A 21,056-nucleotide genomic window follows, 5' to 3' on the forward strand; every position below is an offset into this window, starting at 1 on the left:
TGATGATGACCATGATGACGACAATATGATTGGTGCAAAATTCCCCACTCTTTTCGAGAGATCATGGAAAGCTTTAAATAACACAATTTAAGTGCTTACAGGACAGCTGGGTTCACATGCCCATACGAGATGCAACATGCCCTGTAGGCATGGTAATGTTGTTGTTACTTCTGACTATTACTTCCAAACCTCAGCATCAACCACACAGTCTTCAACGAAGGTCTCTCTCTCTAAGTCGGCCTATTGGTGCTTGTTTAGTTTTACCCACCTGACGTTGCTATATTTCACGTTTTCCCATAATCTCATGTTGCTGGGATCACGGGTTGAAATTCCTTATCCTTTCGTGTAGATGTGTCCATATTTGTCAATTTTTTTTTCTTCTTATCATTGAAATGCATGAAGACAGTACTGTTTGGCAATGTTTCTTGATGTCCTTATCCTGCTTGCCATTTATGTACAAGATCCACCATAATCCTTTAAAAGTACTGACTGGCCTCGCTTCAGCTTAGCTTCGAAAATCTGATAGGATCAGAAGCATTCAAGTCCATAAATTATTGGTTAAGTTGAAGTTCCCATTCCGGGAAAGGAAAGCAGGCAACATGGATGAAAAACCAGGAATCTTAACCACGAGACCACATGGGGTTTACTAGTAAGATGCAGCTCTCGTACATTTGACTGATTAATATAATTATACTAAATGTCAACCATGTTTGGTCTTGTTTATGGCATCGTGTTTTCTTCACTCAGAAATGGTTTCTACACTTGATTCGAACTCCACGGAAGCTTTAATAACACTGAACAACAAATTTCAAAAAAATTTTTTTACTGGAGATGTGTAAAGTGATTAAGACTAATTTGGGTACGCTGATTTCAAAAATCATAACCGTTTTGCTGTATCACGTCAGGATTTTCAGGAACAGAAATATTCCCATTGCCTAGAAGTCAGGATTTCAATGAAATTTACATATGTCTTTAACATGTCTATTTCGTACAATTGTTGTTAACTTGTGTTATATTTCTTTCTTTCAGATAAAGATGAGTAGGCGTTCCTGTACCAATCATCCTGGCAACTTCTGTTATGTCTGTGGTCGGTATACCAAAAAAGATCAACAGCGAAGTATATCTACAGCAGTGAAAATGAAGGCTGCCTACTTTCACTACTTCGGGTGTAAGGTGGGGGACCAAGAACAGAGCTGGGCACCACACATCTGCTGCACAAGCTGTCACACAACCTTGACTCAGTGGTCGGTGGGCAAGCACGCGAGCATGCCATTTGCGGTGCCCATGATATGGCGTGAGCCGCAGAATCATCATGATGATTGTTATTTCTGCTGCACAAGCATTGCCGGCTTCAACAAGAAGAATAAAGGTCACATCAATTATGCTGACTGCGTCTCTGCTCGTAAACCTGTGCCTCATGATGACAAGAACCCCGTTCCAACACCTCCAGCTGATCAGAACATAGCTGTAAGCAGTGGTGAAGAGGATGGTGATGATGAACCTTTTGAACCCGACACTCAAGAATCACACCTTCTGAACCAGGGAGACTTAAATGATCTTGTAAGAGATCTCTCGCTGTCAAAGGCGAAGGCAGAGCTGCTTGGATCAAGGCTGCAGCAGTAGAATCTACTTGAACCTAACACCAAGATATCCTTGTTCAGAGCACGTCACAGAGACATGGCTGAGTTCTTTGAGATGGAAAACACGATGACATTCTGCAGTGACATCAACGGTCTGTTGAAAGAACTTGGGTGTGATCACGATCCTGCAGACTGGCGCCTCTTCATCGACTCGGGGAAGAACAGCTTGAAGGCTGTTTTGCTCCACAATGGCAACGAGAAACCATCAGTCCCACTGGCTCACGCGTTCTCGGCATGACAGAGACCTATGAGACTATGCGGCAGCTGCTTGATTCCATCAAGTACAATGACTTCAACTGGCACATCTGCGGGGACTTGAAAGTGGTGGTGCTGTTGTTAGGGCTGCAGTCAGGCTACATGAAATACATGTGCTTCCTTTGTCTCTGGGATAGCAGAGACGACAAGAATCACTGGACGAAGAAAGATTGGGAAGAGCGAAAAGAGCATGTACCTGGTCGACACAACGTGAAGCATGTCGCCCTTGTCGACCCAGCCAAGGTTTTCCTTCCACCACTCCACATAAAGCTCGGCTTGATGAAAAGTTTTGTACGGGCAATGGATCTGAATGGGCGTGGGTTTTTATACCTCAAGGAAAAGTTTGGCAACACCTTGTCGGAGGCCAAGATCAAGGCTGGTGTCTTTGTTGGACCGCAAATCCGACAGATTATGAAGGACGAAACTTTTCCGACAACTCTAAACCCCAAAGAGCTGGCAGCGTGGAGGAGCTTCAAAGCTGTGACGGACAACTTCTTGGGGAACGAGCGCGCGGACAACTATGAAGAAATAGTGCAGCAGCTGCTGGAGTCCTTCAGGAAACTTGGCTCCAGGAAGTCCCTGAAAATCCATTTCCTACACCAGCACCTGAACTTCTTCCCTGACAACTTGGGAGCAGTCTCGGACGAGCACGGCGAGCGATTCCACCAAGAGATTTCACTCATGGAGACGCGTTACCAAGGGCGGCACAACCCGAACATGATGGGCGATTTCTGCTGGTTCCTGCATCGTGAAACTGACACAGAGCAGCACAAACGCAAAGCCAAATGCCTAAAGCATTTTTAATTACATTCTAGTGGAGTTTTTCTGTAATTTCTATAATTTTGAAGCATTCATGATGAAATAAATGAATAAATGAATTTTTGTAAATTTCATTGAAATCCTGACTTCTAGGCAATGGGAATATTTCTGTTACAGAAAATCCTGACGTGATACAGCAAAACGGTTATGATTTTTGAAATCAGTGTACCCAAATTAGTCTAAATCACTTTACACATCTCCAGTAAAAAATTTTTGTTGTTCAGTGTAATCCAACACGCACTTTACATTTGGGTCATGTGTGGGTCATGCATTTCGTGCAGATGTTTCCCCAAGGTGAAAAAAAACAACACTTTGTGTCAAAAACATCCACAGCGCCAAAGAATCTTTGCTCCCTCAAACCGCAAGGGTCCACTTACCCACATTTGCCAAGATTGCTCCATTATTAACCCTTATCTAGATTGGTAAAAAAAAAAATTACACTCTTTTTCTCTCTAAACAGGCAAGTGCTTCAAATAATTATCAACACTATACATCTTGAAATGACTAGTGACTTCAAATAAAGAAGACTAAATACCATGCAGTAATAAAAACCACCAAGATTCAAATATAATACGATTTGAGTCAAAACGAGAACCAGACCTGTGTCTGGAGCAATCGGCAACATCTTAAACATGAAATTGTTACAGATTAACTCAAACTGATTTGAAAGTATGCAGCCGGTGCAAATAGAACATAAAGCAGAATTTCTGTGCCTGACACACTTGCTGGATTTGTTGGCAGTAAAAGGAGGCTTGCAACATGAAAGCATATAAAGGTGCGGCTTTTGGAGTTTACTTGGAGAGTTGTTGATTGGTATGAATGTGGAAAATGGTAATACGTACATCGAACATCGCTGTCAATAAAAAAAACAAAAAAGTGTAAAATAGTATCTCCTGAAAATTATATCTGCTTCTAAAGCAGCGTCAAGATTGATTGAGGTTCTAACAAATAAATTTATAATTAAACTGAAATGTATAAAACAAATAAATCACATCATTCAACACTCGAGAGATTACAGAACACTGTACCCCATGCAGTGTTAAAATATATAATTTAATGAAGATAAAATGATTTTAAAGCTCATATTAAAAAGTACGGAAGTTTATCACCATTGAAGCTGTCTTGTACACGACCTTAATTAACATTTCCAAGTACTACACAACTGGAGGCTTTTGGAAGTGGAAGGAAGGCGATTTGTGTGACACGGTGTTCGAGTATATACGGTAATTAAATTCAAATAAAATAAAGATTGTAAAGGTTGTATAAAAATAATTAATTCCAGAAGTTTACCGCCATTGATGCAGTGTCGATCACGCCACCTTATCGAACATGTTACATTAGTTATTCGTGCCTGTTGTTTGTGTCCTTTATGACATCTTAAAAACAGTAAGTTTCCTGTTTGGAATGATTTTCAATTTTGTTTGACTGCAAAACAGGCAGACAGAGTAAACATATTATCTCACCCGCTCTGCGCATGTGCGACCACGACAAATTCCGAGCCAAAGTAATGAATGCTAAATGCAGATTTGTTTTCTGATTAATATTCCGATTCGTGTTCAAAATATAACATTCAATTGAAATGTTGTTGTTTCGCATGCAGCCTGGCTGCTGGTTGCATCATTTTTTGAAAGCATGGCTGTGCCACTGATGTAGTGCCCCTGTTACCAGTCAGCTGGTACTCATTTTGCCAACCTCAGAATGATGACAGGCTGAGTCAACCCACTCGGTGTGATTTGAACAGAATGATAGGGGCTAAAACTCAAGACCCTAAGATCTTAAGTCAGCCACCTTAACCATTTAGCCAACATCAGGCTAATTCAATTGAAATTAAATTGCTTCTAGATCATAAACTGACGTTTGTCCGACCGTCCATCACACACACAGACAGACAGACAGACAGAAGTTAACTTATTGCTTAACCGTGCCTTTTGCTTTGCATGCATGCAAGTAATTAGTTATAAAGCCTTGTTTTCAGGTGAACGATAAATTTAAGGATTGCAACTATTTGTACAACTTGCATCTTTGTTTAAAATCGGATGATGTTCTTTCAATGAAAAGTATGAAGCGATTCATTATATTATAAAAACCTTGAAACCAGCCTATTTCAGTCCACTGCAACCTTCCTTCAATTAATGTATGGGGGGAGGTTTGGCACATCACATTTGCCAAATGTGGCTTGGCAAGAATGGTCACACACACCAATCAGTGGAGAAATAAATAAATATTTAAACCCTCGACTAAACAGTAAGCTGTACGGAGTGATCATGTGGTCCAAACGGATTTCATTTCATCCTGTTTACAACAGATGCAATGATTAGTTTGTAGTGGAAACCTCATATGTGGAGCCAAGATGCTAGGATAGCGGATGGTGAAATGATACAAAATTGTACTACACAGGAGAACATATCTCAAAAGAAAATCTTTTTGGATGACAGAAAGAACCCTCACCAAATATCAAGCACACATATATCAACTCAAGAGTTCAGATGATGCGGGATGATGCCCTGAACTGCAGAACGCATTTATGTTGCTTGTCAGAGGACTCCAAAGAAATGGTGACAGCTTCCATGTGTCACTTAGCAGATGCCTTTGAATATTTGTCTACATTGCGTTGTTTAGATATACAGTATGCAAAAACAAGGAAACAAATATAAAGTCTTCCACTGATCGTCGTTTTTGACCTGTTTCATTGGGCGATGGTGTTGTCTCCCCTTGTTCTAACGAAGTCATTTCCTATGCTTGCTAACCTAAGGTGTTTATGTGTGCAACAAGTTGAAGTTCTGGAGTTAACATTATGGCACAAGTTTCAATAGTGGGCACTGTCCACTGTGTATTTGATGTCTATATTCAAAGACTGAACAAACCATTTCTGTTCGCTCTTCCCTCCTCACTCCACGAGAGCCTTTTGCTCCATCTACGGCTTTTCCTTTGAACAAACACTCAATTTTAGCGAGTTTACATAACATGGCCTTATCCTCCCAAATATGGCGAGTTGGATGAAATAAAAGTCCAAAATAAGTTGTGGTGATGGCATGCCTGATACTTACTACACAGCTAACTCTGATATGAGGCAGAGATTGACCCAGAGGAGAAGTAGCTCGCTAATGGGCATGGTAGAACAGAAGTGTCAGCCACCGAACAGGAACTTTTGTCCATCTAGGGTGCACCGTTAACTTCACAATTGGAATTCAAGTTCGAATGAAGTTGGCTTATTGCTCCGAGGTATTGGAACAATTAAGGAACCTCCAGAGTCAATATCTTTTCACTGAACACACCATCAGATGATGGTTATGCTGAACTTTATTCTGACAAAACTTGCAAATATACCCATGCACCATGCAGGAGATAGGGCTGAAGTACGAGATAGTGATGATGATACGAGATAGTGATACGAGATAGTGATGATGATGATAATAAATGTCAATGTAATTTCATGTGTAGAAAATGTAAAAAAAAAAAATTCTTTTAAAGGGTCGACTGAATCAGCTTCCACAACCATTCGTTGCCTTAAAACCTTGCATTTTGTATGGCTTTGTGTCTTTTTTTTTTAATTAAGAGGCTTTCATCGTTTGTAGATTCCATTTATACCTTTCATCCATTCGACATTGTTGTTTAAGCTCCTTGCCACTCAGATACCCTCTCTGCAGCTGCACATTACACCCTCAAGAATTTCACTCAAGATCATGAACACTCCCTATGGGCTCCTGAGTATGGGGGATCATGACATCAATGCTTTGGGACACACCAAGATGCCTCAGAGTCTGCAAGCCAAGTTTGGGCAAGATAGAGAAAACTATAAGAGGAGTTAGCAAGCAAACAAAGAGACCATTCCCCACTTTATAGTACAGTCCACAGAATTAAGTTTTGAATTATTTATACTTGGACAATTCAGCACTTCCTCAATAATACATCTGACAACACTGCAGTATTAACAAGAGGGTTCAAAGAACATGATACCCCATGCAGCGTTGAAGTATAATACTTCAATTTTCATAAAATAATGATTTTAAAGATCATTATAAAAAAAAGAAAATCTATATGTTTAACACCAATGAAGGGTCTTATATACATCACTTTTCTACCCTCAATAAACCCCACCCCAATCTCTCCTTTCAAATTTCCAGTTTTCCCTCACGAGTTTCTTTCTGTATCCATCTTGCTGTATCCTCTCCTGGCCCTCATTCCTCCCCACATCCATTGTTCGTCCAAGTCTGCCTCTATCTCAGCCTTCAAATTTGCTGTTGGTGTCCCCCGCCCCAACTTGTTTTTTTTAGGGTTTTTTGGCCTGTTGTGTCCTGATCCATTCAGTGTACCAGTAATAGCTCTTCCACGAGCCTTAACTTTGTAAACAAAAAACATATACATCACCCTTGTACATTGTAATAAGACGACGTTTACTCGCACTTTAGGAGATGGAGGACTCATTGATCACCATCGACAGCAGCATCAATCTGCATCTTCTTCACCTCGACCCTCGCACATGCCACGCCCTCTCATGCTATATGTCGATATACAGCATGGTTCTTGGAAGTAATATGAAGGTGATTTGTGTTCCACAGTGTTCAAGTAGATACTTCAATTTAAAATTTAAATGAAGGTTGAAAGAGGTTTAAAGGCGGAGAAATAAATAAATTAATAAAAGAATGAATGAATGAATAAATAAATCAATAAATTCCAGGTTTTACCAGCGGATATTACATGACCCTATCTAACATCTAAGACGTTATCTAACACGCTACATTAGTTATTCGTGCTTGTTGTTTGCGCCTTTTATAAAGTCCTCAAAAATAGTAAGTTTCCTGTTTGGAATGATTTTCAATTTTGTTTGATTGTCAGTCAGGCAGACGGAGTACAAATATTATCTCACTCCAATGTGCGCGTGTGGTCGGGATGAATTCAGAGCCAAAGTACTCTTCAACGTCAAACTTGTCTCCTGATTCATGGTCCGATTCGTGTTCAAAATAGAACATTCAATTTAAACAAGTTGTTCCTCTATCCTAAACCGACGATCATAGACTGAAAGGACAGACAGATGGACATGAACCAATTGGATAACCCCGCTTTTCACTTTACGCGCGTGGGGTAAACAACGACCTTTATATGTATAGTACATTCTAAGGTGTTTTGAAATATAGTTGGACGTTGATTTCAATCTTAATTCAAACCAAACTGAGAAAGAATCGAACGCTTTAGTTTTAACAGCTTTAATGAATTTCAAGATTCTCAGCAATTTGTAGGAAATGTGCCTGAATGAGTAATCCTTTCAATGCTCTGAATGCACGCCAGTCGACTTAAAGGAAAAGTGAACTCGGATTTCAAAAAAAGTGAGACTAAATATACATGATCATCGATGCTTGCCTTTCATTAGAATTGGCATCATGGCTTCATGGCTCCACTAGATATATTATCTGTTATAATTGCTGTTCATAATTTTTTTGAAGCCACCAGTAATCGAAGGCAGGGCCTTTTGAGTCAGGGCAGATGTTCAGGTGGTTGGGTGGTTGCCATTGTTTATATTGGAAATTGTGTTTACGGTAATTCAACTTCGCATTTCCTTTAAGGCGAGAACAGAGAGGCTCGAAAGAGGAATGTCATTTCCAAACCCTCCTACTTTGCACGAACACAAAGGCTCTTGGCTGAAGTCAGCAGTGGGTAAAAGCGGCAGCTGGTGCTTTAAGGATCTTTCACTGTATTGAGGAAGTTGCGAGGACTTGTTTGCGTTCGTGCCTCGAGCCCCTTCCTCTGCATAATCAGATGCTCGGCCGAAACCGACAGCCTGTACCATCTTGCCCGAGAGATCTACTGAAAAGAGAGAGCCAAACCGACCACACACCCTGCCTTTATGATCACAGCCACTACTTCATAATGTAATGAGAACTTGTCTCAATAAGACAGGAAACTTGTAGACTGAAATGATACATAATCAGTACACAGCTCCAGGAATATTATATGTTGGAGGTTAAAAAGGAAACGACATGATTTCCCATCAGACTCACTATTCACAGATCTTCATGGCGTTGTTGTGGTGGTTACAGACAGACCACGATGAGTCCTCATGGAACAAGGTCATCACCTTGCTCTTGATCATTTTATGGGTCTTCTGTATGCTTGATAAGCTCTACTCGTAAGTGCGAGTGCTCGTCTAATGGTCGACTCTCTTCGCAAGACACCATGGGACAGGCAGCTTCAGATATTTTAAGGACAGCATTCCACTGCACAGCACCACAAGGAAACGTTCGACCATTTATTCCGATAGGTTTCTTTTTTAGGCACTGCCAAAGCAGTCTGACAAAAGGCGATATACTCGGTGGTTGGCCATGGCCTTCCCACATGTCGTCAACATGGCTGGGCGGCCACCAACACACAACGACCCACACTTTTCAAGAGTTACTAAAGATTCCAATAATGTCGACAAACAAGTGCCACCATATGGGATAGCTGGCTTAATGTCTCATCACAAAAGATGGTGTATACTTTGGTACTGCACAACACCTTGCCTGCGAAGCACCGGCACAAGTTTCATCAAGGCCCTCTCAGGAAACCGACAAAAATGACACAACTCAAAAGGAATGACTTTTGAACTGCTCTGTAAGTCCACAACACTAAGAAGGGACAGTTTGTAAACTTTGACTGAATTATGGGTTTTGTTTGAGAGATCACCGCGCGGGAGGTTAAGTTCGGATGAAGGCCTCTGTTGGATAAATATCATCAGTTGGAGGCTTATCTGTAAACATGCACGAGTTGTTTGCCTGTTGGACGAGGCAAGTGAAAAAAATTCATCACTTGGGGGTTTTCGGGCCAATAGAAGGGTTTCAGTACCCGTGATGCCATGCTTGGGTGCCATATTGACTGGCAAGCTAAACGAGTGAGAAAAGGTCAACAAGACCTAACGAGGCCAAATAATTGGGGTAACCTTCCATTGCGGTAAGTCAGAATAACGAGATAAACGTGCGAGATTGTCGAGCTACTGATGCCGTCGTTTCCACGGAAGTTCCCTTCGTGTGCCGCCTTTTGGGCTGCTGGTTGCATCATCGGTTAGGGGCGCCGCTGCGCCGCTGATGCAGTACCCCCATTACCAGTGCACTGCTGCTCATTTCGCCAACCTCGGAAGGATGATCAATCCCTTGGTGATAATGCAGCGGTAAAATGGGGATCGAACTCAGGACCCGAGGATCCCAAGCCACCACCACCCTCACCGCTAAGCCAACACCAGGCTGCCAGAGAAGTGAACACAACCAACATGGCAACGAGCACGGCATTATGGGATTGCTCTAAAAACCCTCAATATCCCACAAATGCACTGTATACAGAAAGTCCCCCCCCCCCAAGAAAAGTGGTATCGCCCTAAAAATTAAGTTTGATCTTTATCCCTAAATTAATGACCGAGATAGTTCGATTTATGATGGACGAGAAATAAAATGAAACATCATGGAATTGTCCACACATATTTTCTCAAGTATTTATTTCTATGGTGCCGATGCAATTATTCCTCTGGAGTAGTTATCGCCCAAATGGTCTGTTCCCATTCCACCCCGCCCCCCCTCCATTGTGACGACATCAAGTAGAACTATACTTGGCATCACAACTCTCGACTGCACGAGTTGCTTGTACAGTTTCCCCTCATTGTATTCACACGTCAAACCTGAACAATGAAAGACGTCGGTAATTCCGCCATCAACTTTTCCTGTTCGACACCGACTCAAAGCCTCCACCGCAGCATGTGCCGATTGTCAAGGGAAACGTCGTTCATTGGTTGGCTCATCACAATTGCCTTCTGTCATTTGTTCCCTCAGCCAATCACAAAGGCCAAAATTTTTCAGACCCTGAAAAACTTCACTGGGTTACTAGGGCCAATGTTTGCTCCGTGACTTCTCCGCAGAGCGGCAGTTCAGGTGATTGTGAGGAAAGTGACGTAATAGCGGTATATTCGTTTTGAGGCTTTCCAATTTTTGCCAGAAAAGCGAGAGATACAACATTTATCGCAATGACGTTTAATTCCAGTAGAGACGGACAGTCTGACCACTGGGTGGCCAAGCCTGCTGTTGGCTTAACGGTTGAGACGGCCGGCTTAAGATCTTAAGGTCTTGAGTTTCAGCCCCTGTCGTGCTGTTACTTAACAGCAGGTGGGTTCACTCAGCCTGTTAATCATCATGAGGTAGGCAAAATGAGTACCAGCTTACTGTAAACAGGGGGCACTGCATCATCGGCACACGTGCACTTCCAGAAAATGATGCAACCAGCAGCCACAGGCAGCTTACGAAACAACAAGTGGGTGGCCAATTGCTTCTGAGCAGTCATGCTTGGGTTCGAATCCAGATTTCTTACCCAGCTGCAAACTGCCATCCTGGTGTTTCGCAGGCAGGGTGATTCATCAATGTGCGCGTGCTGGCCGTCCCTCGGATGGACGTTACACTGGGCGTCCCGTCTGCCGGAATTAGTCTGTGTGCATTAAAAAAAAAAAAAAACACCCGCGATGTCCTTCGTGAAGAATAGGCGAGCTATCACCGGCACCGTGAACAAATTCCTGCCCGAACTAATTCTGGGAAGGCAATGGCAAAGTACCCAGTATAACCCTTACCAGGAAACTGCTTCGGCTCCACCGAAGCTCCATCAACAGAGTATTATGAGAGGTGGCATCAGGATCCCAATGGCATACCACTGTCCGCTGGTCTCAATGGTCTCATGCTGTCCGCTTTGGAGTCTTGTAAATCATTCACTGTGTCACAGATGGGAAGGCAAAGGTGTGAAAAAGGACAGTAAACGTTAATCTTTAACGATAACTGCGTTAAAAAAATATATATATATATATATTCATATACATATACATATATATATAGATGGGAATAATAGGAGAGGAGGGAGGGAATAGGGAGAGAGAGGGATAGGGGTGGGAGAGAGGGGGAAGGGGTGTATATACATACACATCCATCCATATATATATATATATATATATATATATATATATATATATATATATATATATATATATATATATATATACATACAAATACATATATAGTGTATACATATATATGTATTGCAATCGACGCTATACTTTGGAGTCCCATCCGACAATTCTGGAACTTTTCCCTGGAAGAGAATAGAAATCATTCACAATTCATCTACAAAGGCAAATTAATTACTTTTCAATCACAATTTTAAGCAGGGGTTAATAATGCTCTTTATAATGTGGTTAAGAACTTTATAACTTGATAACTAGCCATGTTTCATTCCACTGTGTGGCTGGTTCAAACACTGTGTGGTGCTCACATTCCCATTGGAATGAATAAACTTCGGTTATTGCCAATTTCACAAACTGCCTCAACGTGGGATGAAAGGTTCCATGTGTACATCCACACTGAGGCAGAGGCGGGGGGATAGGAATCCCTCTGGTGGTTTGATGCACGAGTGCTCGTGCGCCCGTTGAACGCACTCACCTGGTGTTCCAAGCCAGAGTGCCGGTGCCACCAAAGCAGTTTGGTCATCCAGTTATTAATTTATTTATCCATTACCTGATGGAATCGCTTATTTTGGCTTCTTTGACGTCAACTTGGGGCTGGCAGGATGGCTGAGGTATGCACATCTATCTGCCTCTGAGCTGTCGAATGTCGAACCCAGTTACTATAATCCTGGTGCTTCACACACAGGGTGTGCACTGTACCTTGAATCTCGAATGGACCCCATAATGTCTTTTGTGAAGAGAAGGCAAGTTATCGCCGGCATTTCGAAATTCCTTCCCTGACTGACTGCTTAGAAGGGAATGGCACACCACCTAGTATCACCCTTGCTATGAGCTTGATCAGCAGAGCTGGTGTTCAGCGAAGAGCATGGTTTGATGATGATAATGATTATGAACATCACCTTATATTTGGATTCCACGATAAATGGATGAGGTGTGTGTGTGTGTGTGTGTGTGTGTGTGTGTGTGTGTGTGTGTGTGTGTGTGTGTGTGTGTGTGTGTGTGTGTGTGTGTGTGTGTGTGTGTGTGTGTGTGTGTGTCTATAAATTAATTATGTGCTATTGGAATGTGCCTCATGACCCTTTGGACTGCTGAGATCCCTTCGACCTTTGAAGACCCTTTAACCCCACCTCAGGACCCTGAAGACCAGCAAGACCCCAAATGACCTCTAATTATTATTATTATTATTATTATTATTATTATTATTATGGTTCCAAGGCTTGCAGGCTGTGAAACCGATTGCTTCTACTCGGACTAAGAAAAACGCCCAAGGCCGTGAAGACCAATGAAAATTTGGTCCAACGGACCAACGGGCCCCCCAGTTGTTAAAACACAGAAGTGTGTATCTAGGTTCTTATAAGAGCTAAGCAACATAGGGCAACAACTTTATAATCAGACAGGAGATAGAAAAAGGGGGACAAGCAGACAAATGAATTGTTGGAGGGTTGAGGGGGTCATTTTAGGGATTTGGAAGAGATCGGAGATGGGTATTGGATCAAACATGATGCCATGAAGGAAGGCAATGTTTAAAGTCTAGACGAGTGAAAACATACCCTATCCAGCAAAACGCACACTTTGTAGGAAACGCATGAACGAACCACCAATCAACTTCTCTGTTTATCAGTATATTCTGCCATCAAGACCTTGTCATTTTGAAACATGTTGAAGGCATGTATGGCATGCCCGGGCCAAACGTTGAGACAACCTGCATTTTAACGTGCTAAGAATAGGTCTCAACGTCGGGCAGGATGTGGCATGCAGGTCTGGGTATGGATGTATGTATGCATCCAGTCTAAGAGTGATTACATATCTTTAAAACGGACTTCCATGCTTGACTTTTGAGACAAAATAAAAACAACATTACGGATGGATCTGCATTGATGTGTTGCCATTGGTGGTGCATGCAGCAAGCATTTTGTTTTGTGTTTTGTGGTGTAATCTGCCATGACAGGAGGTGAAACCTTTTTTAAAGGTCCCAGCATTATACAGACTAGGAGAGTACCCCCCCGCCCCCCAACTGGAGGTGGTGCTACACGAGACACATTTACATGGAGAATTTGTGTTCCTTCCTCCTGCACCCTCCACCTCCAAGACCACCGGTAAAGATAGAAACACGCCAACACATTAATTTGGGTCATGCTGATCCAATGGAGCAAGTTTGGATGTAATTGGCCCAGAAATGTAGGAGAAGTAGCGTGACAAATGCACATCTGCCTCTGGTTTAAAGACTGCGTGATGCCGTGAACCAAGCTACTATCAGGGATAGGGCTGCATTCTCACTGAATGGAATTGGTTGTTGTATCAGGAGTCCACCTGTGGCCAAGAAACACCGATCCATGAATTATAGTGAGGCTATACCTTCTCACCCACTAATGAGAATAGAATGTTACACGAATCAGTTTAGTCGTGGTCTGACAGTAAGGTGCCTTCCAAAGAACTACGGTGTAGGAGGAGGAGGCTATTAGGCCCATTATAGCCTGCGCAACGGTTGCCAACCTACAGTAGTTTGTCCGTGCTCTGTTCTCTTTAAATGCTGAATGTCAAGCAAGGAAGCAGCACGTGACATTGTACGAGTATTTTGGACTCGGCCAGGGTTCAAACCACCGACCTCCCAGACTCGGAGCGGACGCTCCAACCATTCATGACACCACCGAGGTTGAATTTGTAGTTTGTTCAGGGTGCTGGGAATAACTCACCTACCCTTCACAAAACTTACAACAATTACCTTTGAAGCTTAAGCTATCTAGTCTGAGTTGGATTCTAGAGCCGACTACCAACTCGTAAGCAGTGTGTTGCATCACATGGTACGAACCGACCATTGAATGGAAGTTAAACCAGTTGTTGTATCAACAAGCATTAGATGGTGGACGTTAAATATCTCACGGTATGTTTCATGAGGAGTGGGCACATTATCCCCAGCACCCTGTATCGTGGAACAGCCCACGTGTTCCAATTCTTTGAAGAAAGAATGCTCCAGGTAGCTTACCAACACTTAGAGGTTTAAATCACTTTTACTTTATTTTAAAACACTCCAAGTGCGATGGTAAAACCCGTGCTTTCTCCCGATACAACCACCATTACGCTAGATAGGGAAGAACCGTCCTCACCCCCTCGCAGAGGAGATGACACAACATATGGGTGCAGCATAAATACTCATGAGGGGATGAAAGGTTCGTGGTCACAAGAATATGCATGAGGAAAGACATGGGCGGAGCATAAATATACATTTTACATTCCAACTTGGTTACATCACACTCTAAACAAAGTACAAATGTCAAATTCCTGCAAAAATCAGGACTGACCGCCGGTTCATCAAATACTTTGGCCAACGTTTCCTGGTCGATGGTTGACCACACAAATAGCAGAAGTTGGAGAGATAAAAGTTTTGTAATGTTAAGCTCCATTGATTATTGAGACCACCTGTCTTATGTGGTCGTCTTTGCTTGGCATCTTGAGTTGAATCAGGGTGCCAGGGCAAAAAAATTTTAATCCATGCATTGTGTTCAACAAAAAGGAAAGGTTGTCCTCAAACCTGTGGCAAAGAAAAAACAGTGATGCAAACGAAATACATTTAAATAAACATTGCAAGAAGATATTAAATTTCGTTCGTTCGCTTACAGCACCTGGCTGCTGGTTGTCATCATTTCTGGTCGCCAGGCGATGCTGCTGACGCAGTGCCCCCAAGGGCTTATAGGGTAGGAATTTCGAATTTTGTCCTCAAAATTGACCCGTTCTTTTCAAAGTGTAAACTGTATGATCTTTACTACCGAGCCATCGGCAAAAGTTCACAAACGGGACAGCCAGCTTAACGTCCCCCTGAAGTGCAGCACACTTATTGATGCAACACCCTACCTGCAAAGCCCCAATCCAACAATCTACAGTCTGGCTGGCAATTGAGCTCGGACGAGACAGCTCGAAGGAGAGTGCACCTCCACTGAGCAATCTTGGGATAGCTCGGATATGTTGTTCATGTATATTCATAACCATGGTGCTTCCAAAGCACCTCTTTTTCACCGACAAAGTTCAAAACTAAAATCCAAATTTTTCTTTGGATTTTACAACTTACAACTTAAAACCACAACTTACCACCGAGGAATAATCAAAAAAACGCACTGGAGGGTCAATTGGTTTGCTTCAGGTTCAAAGCTGACAATTTGTCCTGTCCTTTGTGACGACATAAAGTCCATCTGAATGGGAATACAAAGAGCTGAGATTCTTTGCTATTACAACTGGCCATGATAGTAGTGATCTTATTTGGCAGTTGTTGCTTTTTCCTTTGAGTTGAACCATGTACCCTACATTATCTACTATTCAAGTGGTTGTAAAATATTGAAACAGGTGGTGTTTCGCTGCACAAAGATAATGACTATAACATTCATTGTTTTGTAATAACATATGTTCTCCAGGCAGATTGTAACAGTGCGGTTACGTGATCGACCTTTAATTGGACAATTTATTGTGTTGGTCGTTAAGGAAATGATGATGTCATAATGGGGTTAGAAAGTTGCTCTGTTAACATGTTTTCAATGGACTTTTTTTTTTGTATCCAGTGTCGAGGCTCATTTGAGAACGAACACACAGAACATACAACAAGGGGGGCAGGAGACAAGAGGGGTGGGAGAGGGAAGGAAAAAACAGTGTGCAACAGAGACATGAGATCTGTGGAAGGGAGAGGGATGGGGTGGGGTACACGGGGTAAACAAGATGGACACGATAAGGACTTTCAGGTCCTTACACGGCAGGGACTTTCAGGAAGGAAAGCAGGGAATTTGAAGGATGTGGGTTTGGGTTGGATTAACGGGGGTAGAAAAGATCATGGTTTTGGATGGGGGGAGATAAGAGATGGTGGTGAACAGCTGTTTTGAAGACCTGGAGGAACAGTGGGATTGAAGAGAGTGTGGGAGTTTGTTCCAAAGGTGGGAAAAAAGAGAAATGAAAGAGTGAAGGTGAGCAGTGATTCTTGATTTTTGGTAGTTTTACCAGAAGGGAGTTGCTGGTGGACCTTGAGCGCCCTGCGGAAATATGTGGGGGGACATATCTCAGGCAGAACGGGTGGGGGGGGGATAGGCCGGAGAGGAGAAGGTAGAAAATAGAAAGACCACTGACCTGCCTGCGGTGAGAGAGTGAGAGACCCAAAGACTCAGCCTCACCGCGGGAGATTCCAATGATCCTAAATGCCTTGGTTTCCACAGTGTGAAGCCCAGAAAGTTGAGAGGCAGGAGCACCAGCCCAGAGGTGAGAGCAGTACTCCATCAGGCTGTGGACGAAAGCTTTGTATATGGTCAGGAACTCAGGTGTGCCAAGGAAGTACTTTGCACGACAGAGGATTCCCAGTCGGTGACTGGCTTTGGAGGCCAGCTTTGGAGGTCTTATCGAGGCATATGTAAAATTACTGGATGGATTAAGATGAAAACAGCAATATTCCATGTGAGAGGAAAAGCATTACTTTGTGAAGCATTGTTGTTCAATTATACAGGAGTTACAATCCCCTCAGAAAGTATTCACACCCCTTGACTTTTGTCACATTTTGTTGTGTTACAGCCTGAATGTAAAATAGAATCAATTGGAATTTTTTGTCACCGAACTACATAAAATACCCCAAAATGACAAAATGTAAACATGTTTTTGGAAATTTTTATAAACTAATTAAAAATGAAAAGTTGAATTGGCATGTGTCAGTAAGTATTCGGCCCCTTTGCAATGACACTCCAAATTGAGCTCAGGTGCATCCAATTTCCTTTGATCATCCTTGAGATGTCTCGACAACTCGATTGGAGTCCACCTGTGGCCAATTCAATTGATTGGATACGATTTGGAAAGAAACACACCTTTCTATATAATGTTCCACAGTTGACGATGCATGTCAGAGCAGAAACTCCACCATGAAGTCCAAGAAACTGTCCGTAGAACTCTGAGATGGATATGTGAGTAGGCACAGATCTGGGGAAATAAAACAATTTCTAGAGTGTTGAAAGTTCCCAAAAGTACAGTGAGCTCCATCATTAGGAAATGGAAAGAATATGGAACTACCCAGACTCTTTTGTGAGCTAGCCGTCCGGCCAAACTAAGCAACTGGGCAAGAAGAACCTTGGTCAGGGAGGTGAACAAGAACCCACTGACCACTCTGACAGAACTACAGAGTTCCTTGACTGAAATGGGAGAACCTACTGGAAGGACAACAATCTCTGCAGCACTTCACAAATCTAGGCTTTATGGGAGAATGGCCAGACACAAGCCCCTCCTGATAAAAAGTACATGCCAGCATGCCTGCAATTTGCAAAAAGGCATGAGAAAGACTGAGAGCATGAAGCAAAAGATTCTGTAGTCTGATGAGATTAAATTTGAACTCTTTTGCCTGAATGCAAAGCGCTACATCTGGCGGAAACCAAGCACAGCTCATCACCCATCTAACACCATCCCCACAGTGAAGCATGGTGGTGGCAGCATCATGCTATAGGGATGCTTTTGAGTAGCAGGGACTGGGAGACTTGCAAGGATAGAGGGAACAATGAATAGAGTCAAATACAGGCAAATCCTTGAGGATAACCTGCTTCAGAGTGCAAAAGACCTTCGGCTGCGGCGAAGATTTATATTCCAACAGGTCAATGACCCCAAGCATACAGCCAAAGCAACACTGGAATGGTTTCAAAACAACAATGTTGAAGTATTTGAGTGGCCCACCCAAAGTTCAGACTTGAATCCCATTGAGAATCTATGGAAAGACTGAAGATTACTGTTCACCAATGCTATCCATCCAACTTGACAGAGCTTAAGAAAATTTGCAGGAAGAATGGGAGAAAATCCCCAAATCCAGATGTCTTCTTCTTGAGTATGGCAGCTAAGCTTCAGGGTAGCTCTCATTTTGTTTGGGAGCGACTATGCCGCTGATGCTGTGCTCCTATACCAGTACACTGGTATTAATTTTACCGACCTCGGAAGGATGACAGGCTGAGTCAACCCCACCTGGTGTTAATTCAGCAGCCATTGGAGCTCAAACTCAGGACCCTAAGATCCAAAGCCAGTCACTCTAACCTCTGAGCCAACACCAGGCTTAAATCCAGGTGTGCAAAGCTGATACAGACATACTGCACCTAAGAATACCCTAAACTGTAATCGTTGCCAAAGGTGCTTCCACAAAGTATTGACTCAGAGGGTTGAATACTTATTGTTGCAAGATATTTCAGCTTTTCATTTTTAAGTAGTTTGTACAATTTTCTAAAAACGTGTTTTTCACTGTCATTACAGGGTATTTTGTGTGGATCGGTAACAAACAAGCTCAAATGAGCTAAGATCCTCGTCCTCTTAATCATGACGTCATAAAAACGAATATGACGTCATTGTGATGTATCAGGTTTGCGATAAATTATTATATTTGCTAATGCCCGGCTTGATTCCTGCAAACAAAATTCAAACAGCTTGCCTAGTTTCGGAGATAATGGTATCGGCGATTTCCATTAGCGGCGACATTATGACGTCAACTTTTTTTCGAGGAAGAATTTCCAAAATCGGAGATGGTTACTGTCTGCTCGTGGGCTTTCTGCATAAACATGGCAAGTTTCATGAAGATCCGATGAAAACTCTAGGTTGTGAAACAAAAAATGTCTAAAAATAGGAATGACGTCATAAAAAAATTGATATGACGTCATAGTGATGTATCATATGTGCGGTAATTCATCTCTGCTAATGCCCTGTTAGATTCCCGCAAACAGAATTCAAAAAGCTTGCCAAGTTTCGGAGATAATTTTTTAGGCGATTTCCATGAGCGGAGATATTTTGACGTCATAACTTTTTTTCTAGGAGGAATTTTCAAAATCTGAGATGGTTACCGTCTGCGCAGGGTATTTCTACATATACATGCCAAGTTTCAGGAAGTTTCGATGAAAACTGCAGGCTGTGAAACAAAAAAGTCCACAAGAAGAAGATGAAGAACAACAACGTGAGTAAGACTTAGAGATAGATCCTCCACGAGGATCTAAAAATTTAAATTGAAGCCATTTTAAATTCAGGCTGTAACACAAAATGTGACAAAAGTCGAGAAGTTTGAATACTTTATGAAGGCACTGAATTTGGCTGGCATATCTGGCATTTCACATGAAGAGCAAGAGCAACTTGTGGCTGATATGTATACGAGGTGTGTTCAAAAAGTATCCAACCTTAATTTTTCGTGCGTAAACAAATGAAGCTAGGAAGACGTGGTTTGGTGCACGTATGTAGGCGATCCTAACTCGTATGCGTGAATATTTTCCCGTCTGCAGAAGCTGTCAGTCGCCGACAGACCGCCGATGAGTGAGGAAGTAAGTGAGCGGCTTCGGATTTTCGTTTTTGACAAAATGACGGAAAAACTTGAACAACGCTACTGCATCAAATTTTTGTGAAAAGCTTGACGATTCCCAAGTGGAAACGATCCGCAAGATTCAACAGGCCTTCGGGAACGAAGCAATGGGCACCACCCAGATAAAAGAGTGGTACAACTGCTTCAAAGATGGTCGCACATCAGTGGAAAGTGAAGCACGTTCTGGTAGGCCCTCAACATCCCGAAATGAGATCGTCATTGACCAAGTGAGGACCCTGCTGATGCAGGATCGTCGAATCATGATCAGAGAACTTGCAGACGAGGCGGGCGTCAGCATTGGATCCGTTCATTCCATTGTGACTGAGGATTTGGGCTTAAGGAGAATCTCAGCGAAGTTTGTGCCAAAGCTGCTAACGGTCGAGCAGAAGCAACTCCGTTTGGAAATCACACAGGACATGCTGGAGACTGTGAACAGCGATCCCAACTTCTTCAACACAGTGATCACTGGCGATGAGACCACAGTGATCCGTCATTTGGTCAAAAACGAAAATCCGACGGCGCTCACTTACACTTCCTCACTCAATGGCGGTCTGTCGGCGACTGACAGCTTCTGCAGACGGGAAAATATTCACGCATACGGATTAGGATCGCCCACATACGTGCACCAAACCACGTCTTCCTCGCTTCATTTGTTTACGCACGAAAAATTAAGGTTGGATACTTTTTGATGACACCTCGTATGTATGTATGTATGTATGTATGTATGTATGTATGTATATATATATATATATATATATATATATATATATATATATATATATATATATATATATATATATTGTTACGGCTGTGGAAATTGGCAGAACACAATAAAGGTCCCTAGATCAGTGAGGCCGATAAGTCCGTGTCCAGATAGATTTCCCCACCGTTGTTTCAAGGGAATCTATTCACGTTAACCGGGCTGTGATCTTTGAGTTAGCCGTTATTCTTTACTATCGTTATTTTGGACTAACCACGTCCACCACCAACATCTTTCTCAACAACCGCTTTACAACAACCACCACCACCACCATCACCAACATCGCTCTCA

The 21,056-nt window shown here is 42.5% G+C and overlaps 1 protein-coding gene and 1 long non-coding RNA gene across 4 annotated transcripts in view; both read right to left on the reverse strand.

Moving 5' to 3' along the window:
- LOC147032731 (carboxypeptidase M-like) overlaps positions 1 to 21,056 on the reverse strand; it is a 174,473-nt gene that overhangs the window by 23,018 nt on the left and 130,399 nt on the right. For 2 of the 3 annotated variants that reach the window (XM_085870579.1, XM_085870580.1), the window contains exon 10: positions 11,293 to 11,430. In XM_085870579.1, coding sequence (XP_085726705.1) covers positions 11,351 to 11,430 — 80 coding nt within the window. In that variant the 3' untranslated portion in view covers positions 11,293 to 11,350. Of the gene's footprint in view, positions 1 to 6,302; positions 6,476 to 11,292; positions 11,431 to 21,056 lie in introns of all 3 variants that reach the window. The other variant, XM_085870578.1, reaches the window with a different exon arrangement.
- On the reverse strand, positions 7,903 to 10,350 carry LOC147032732 (uncharacterized). Its single transcript, XR_015055338.1, has 2 exons — positions 8,711 to 10,350; positions 7,903 to 8,516 (listed from the first exon to the last, which is right to left on the reverse strand). It is a non-coding gene; the product is annotated as an uncharacterized LOC147032732 (long non-coding RNA).

The sequence above is a fragment of the Eptatretus burgeri genome, chromosome 2 (assembly GCF_056783735.1).
Source record: "Eptatretus burgeri isolate ZD-2024b chromosome 2, Ebu_testis_v1, whole genome shotgun sequence".
Taxonomy (NCBI): domain Eukaryota; kingdom Metazoa; phylum Chordata; class Myxini; order Myxiniformes; family Myxinidae; genus Eptatretus; species Eptatretus burgeri.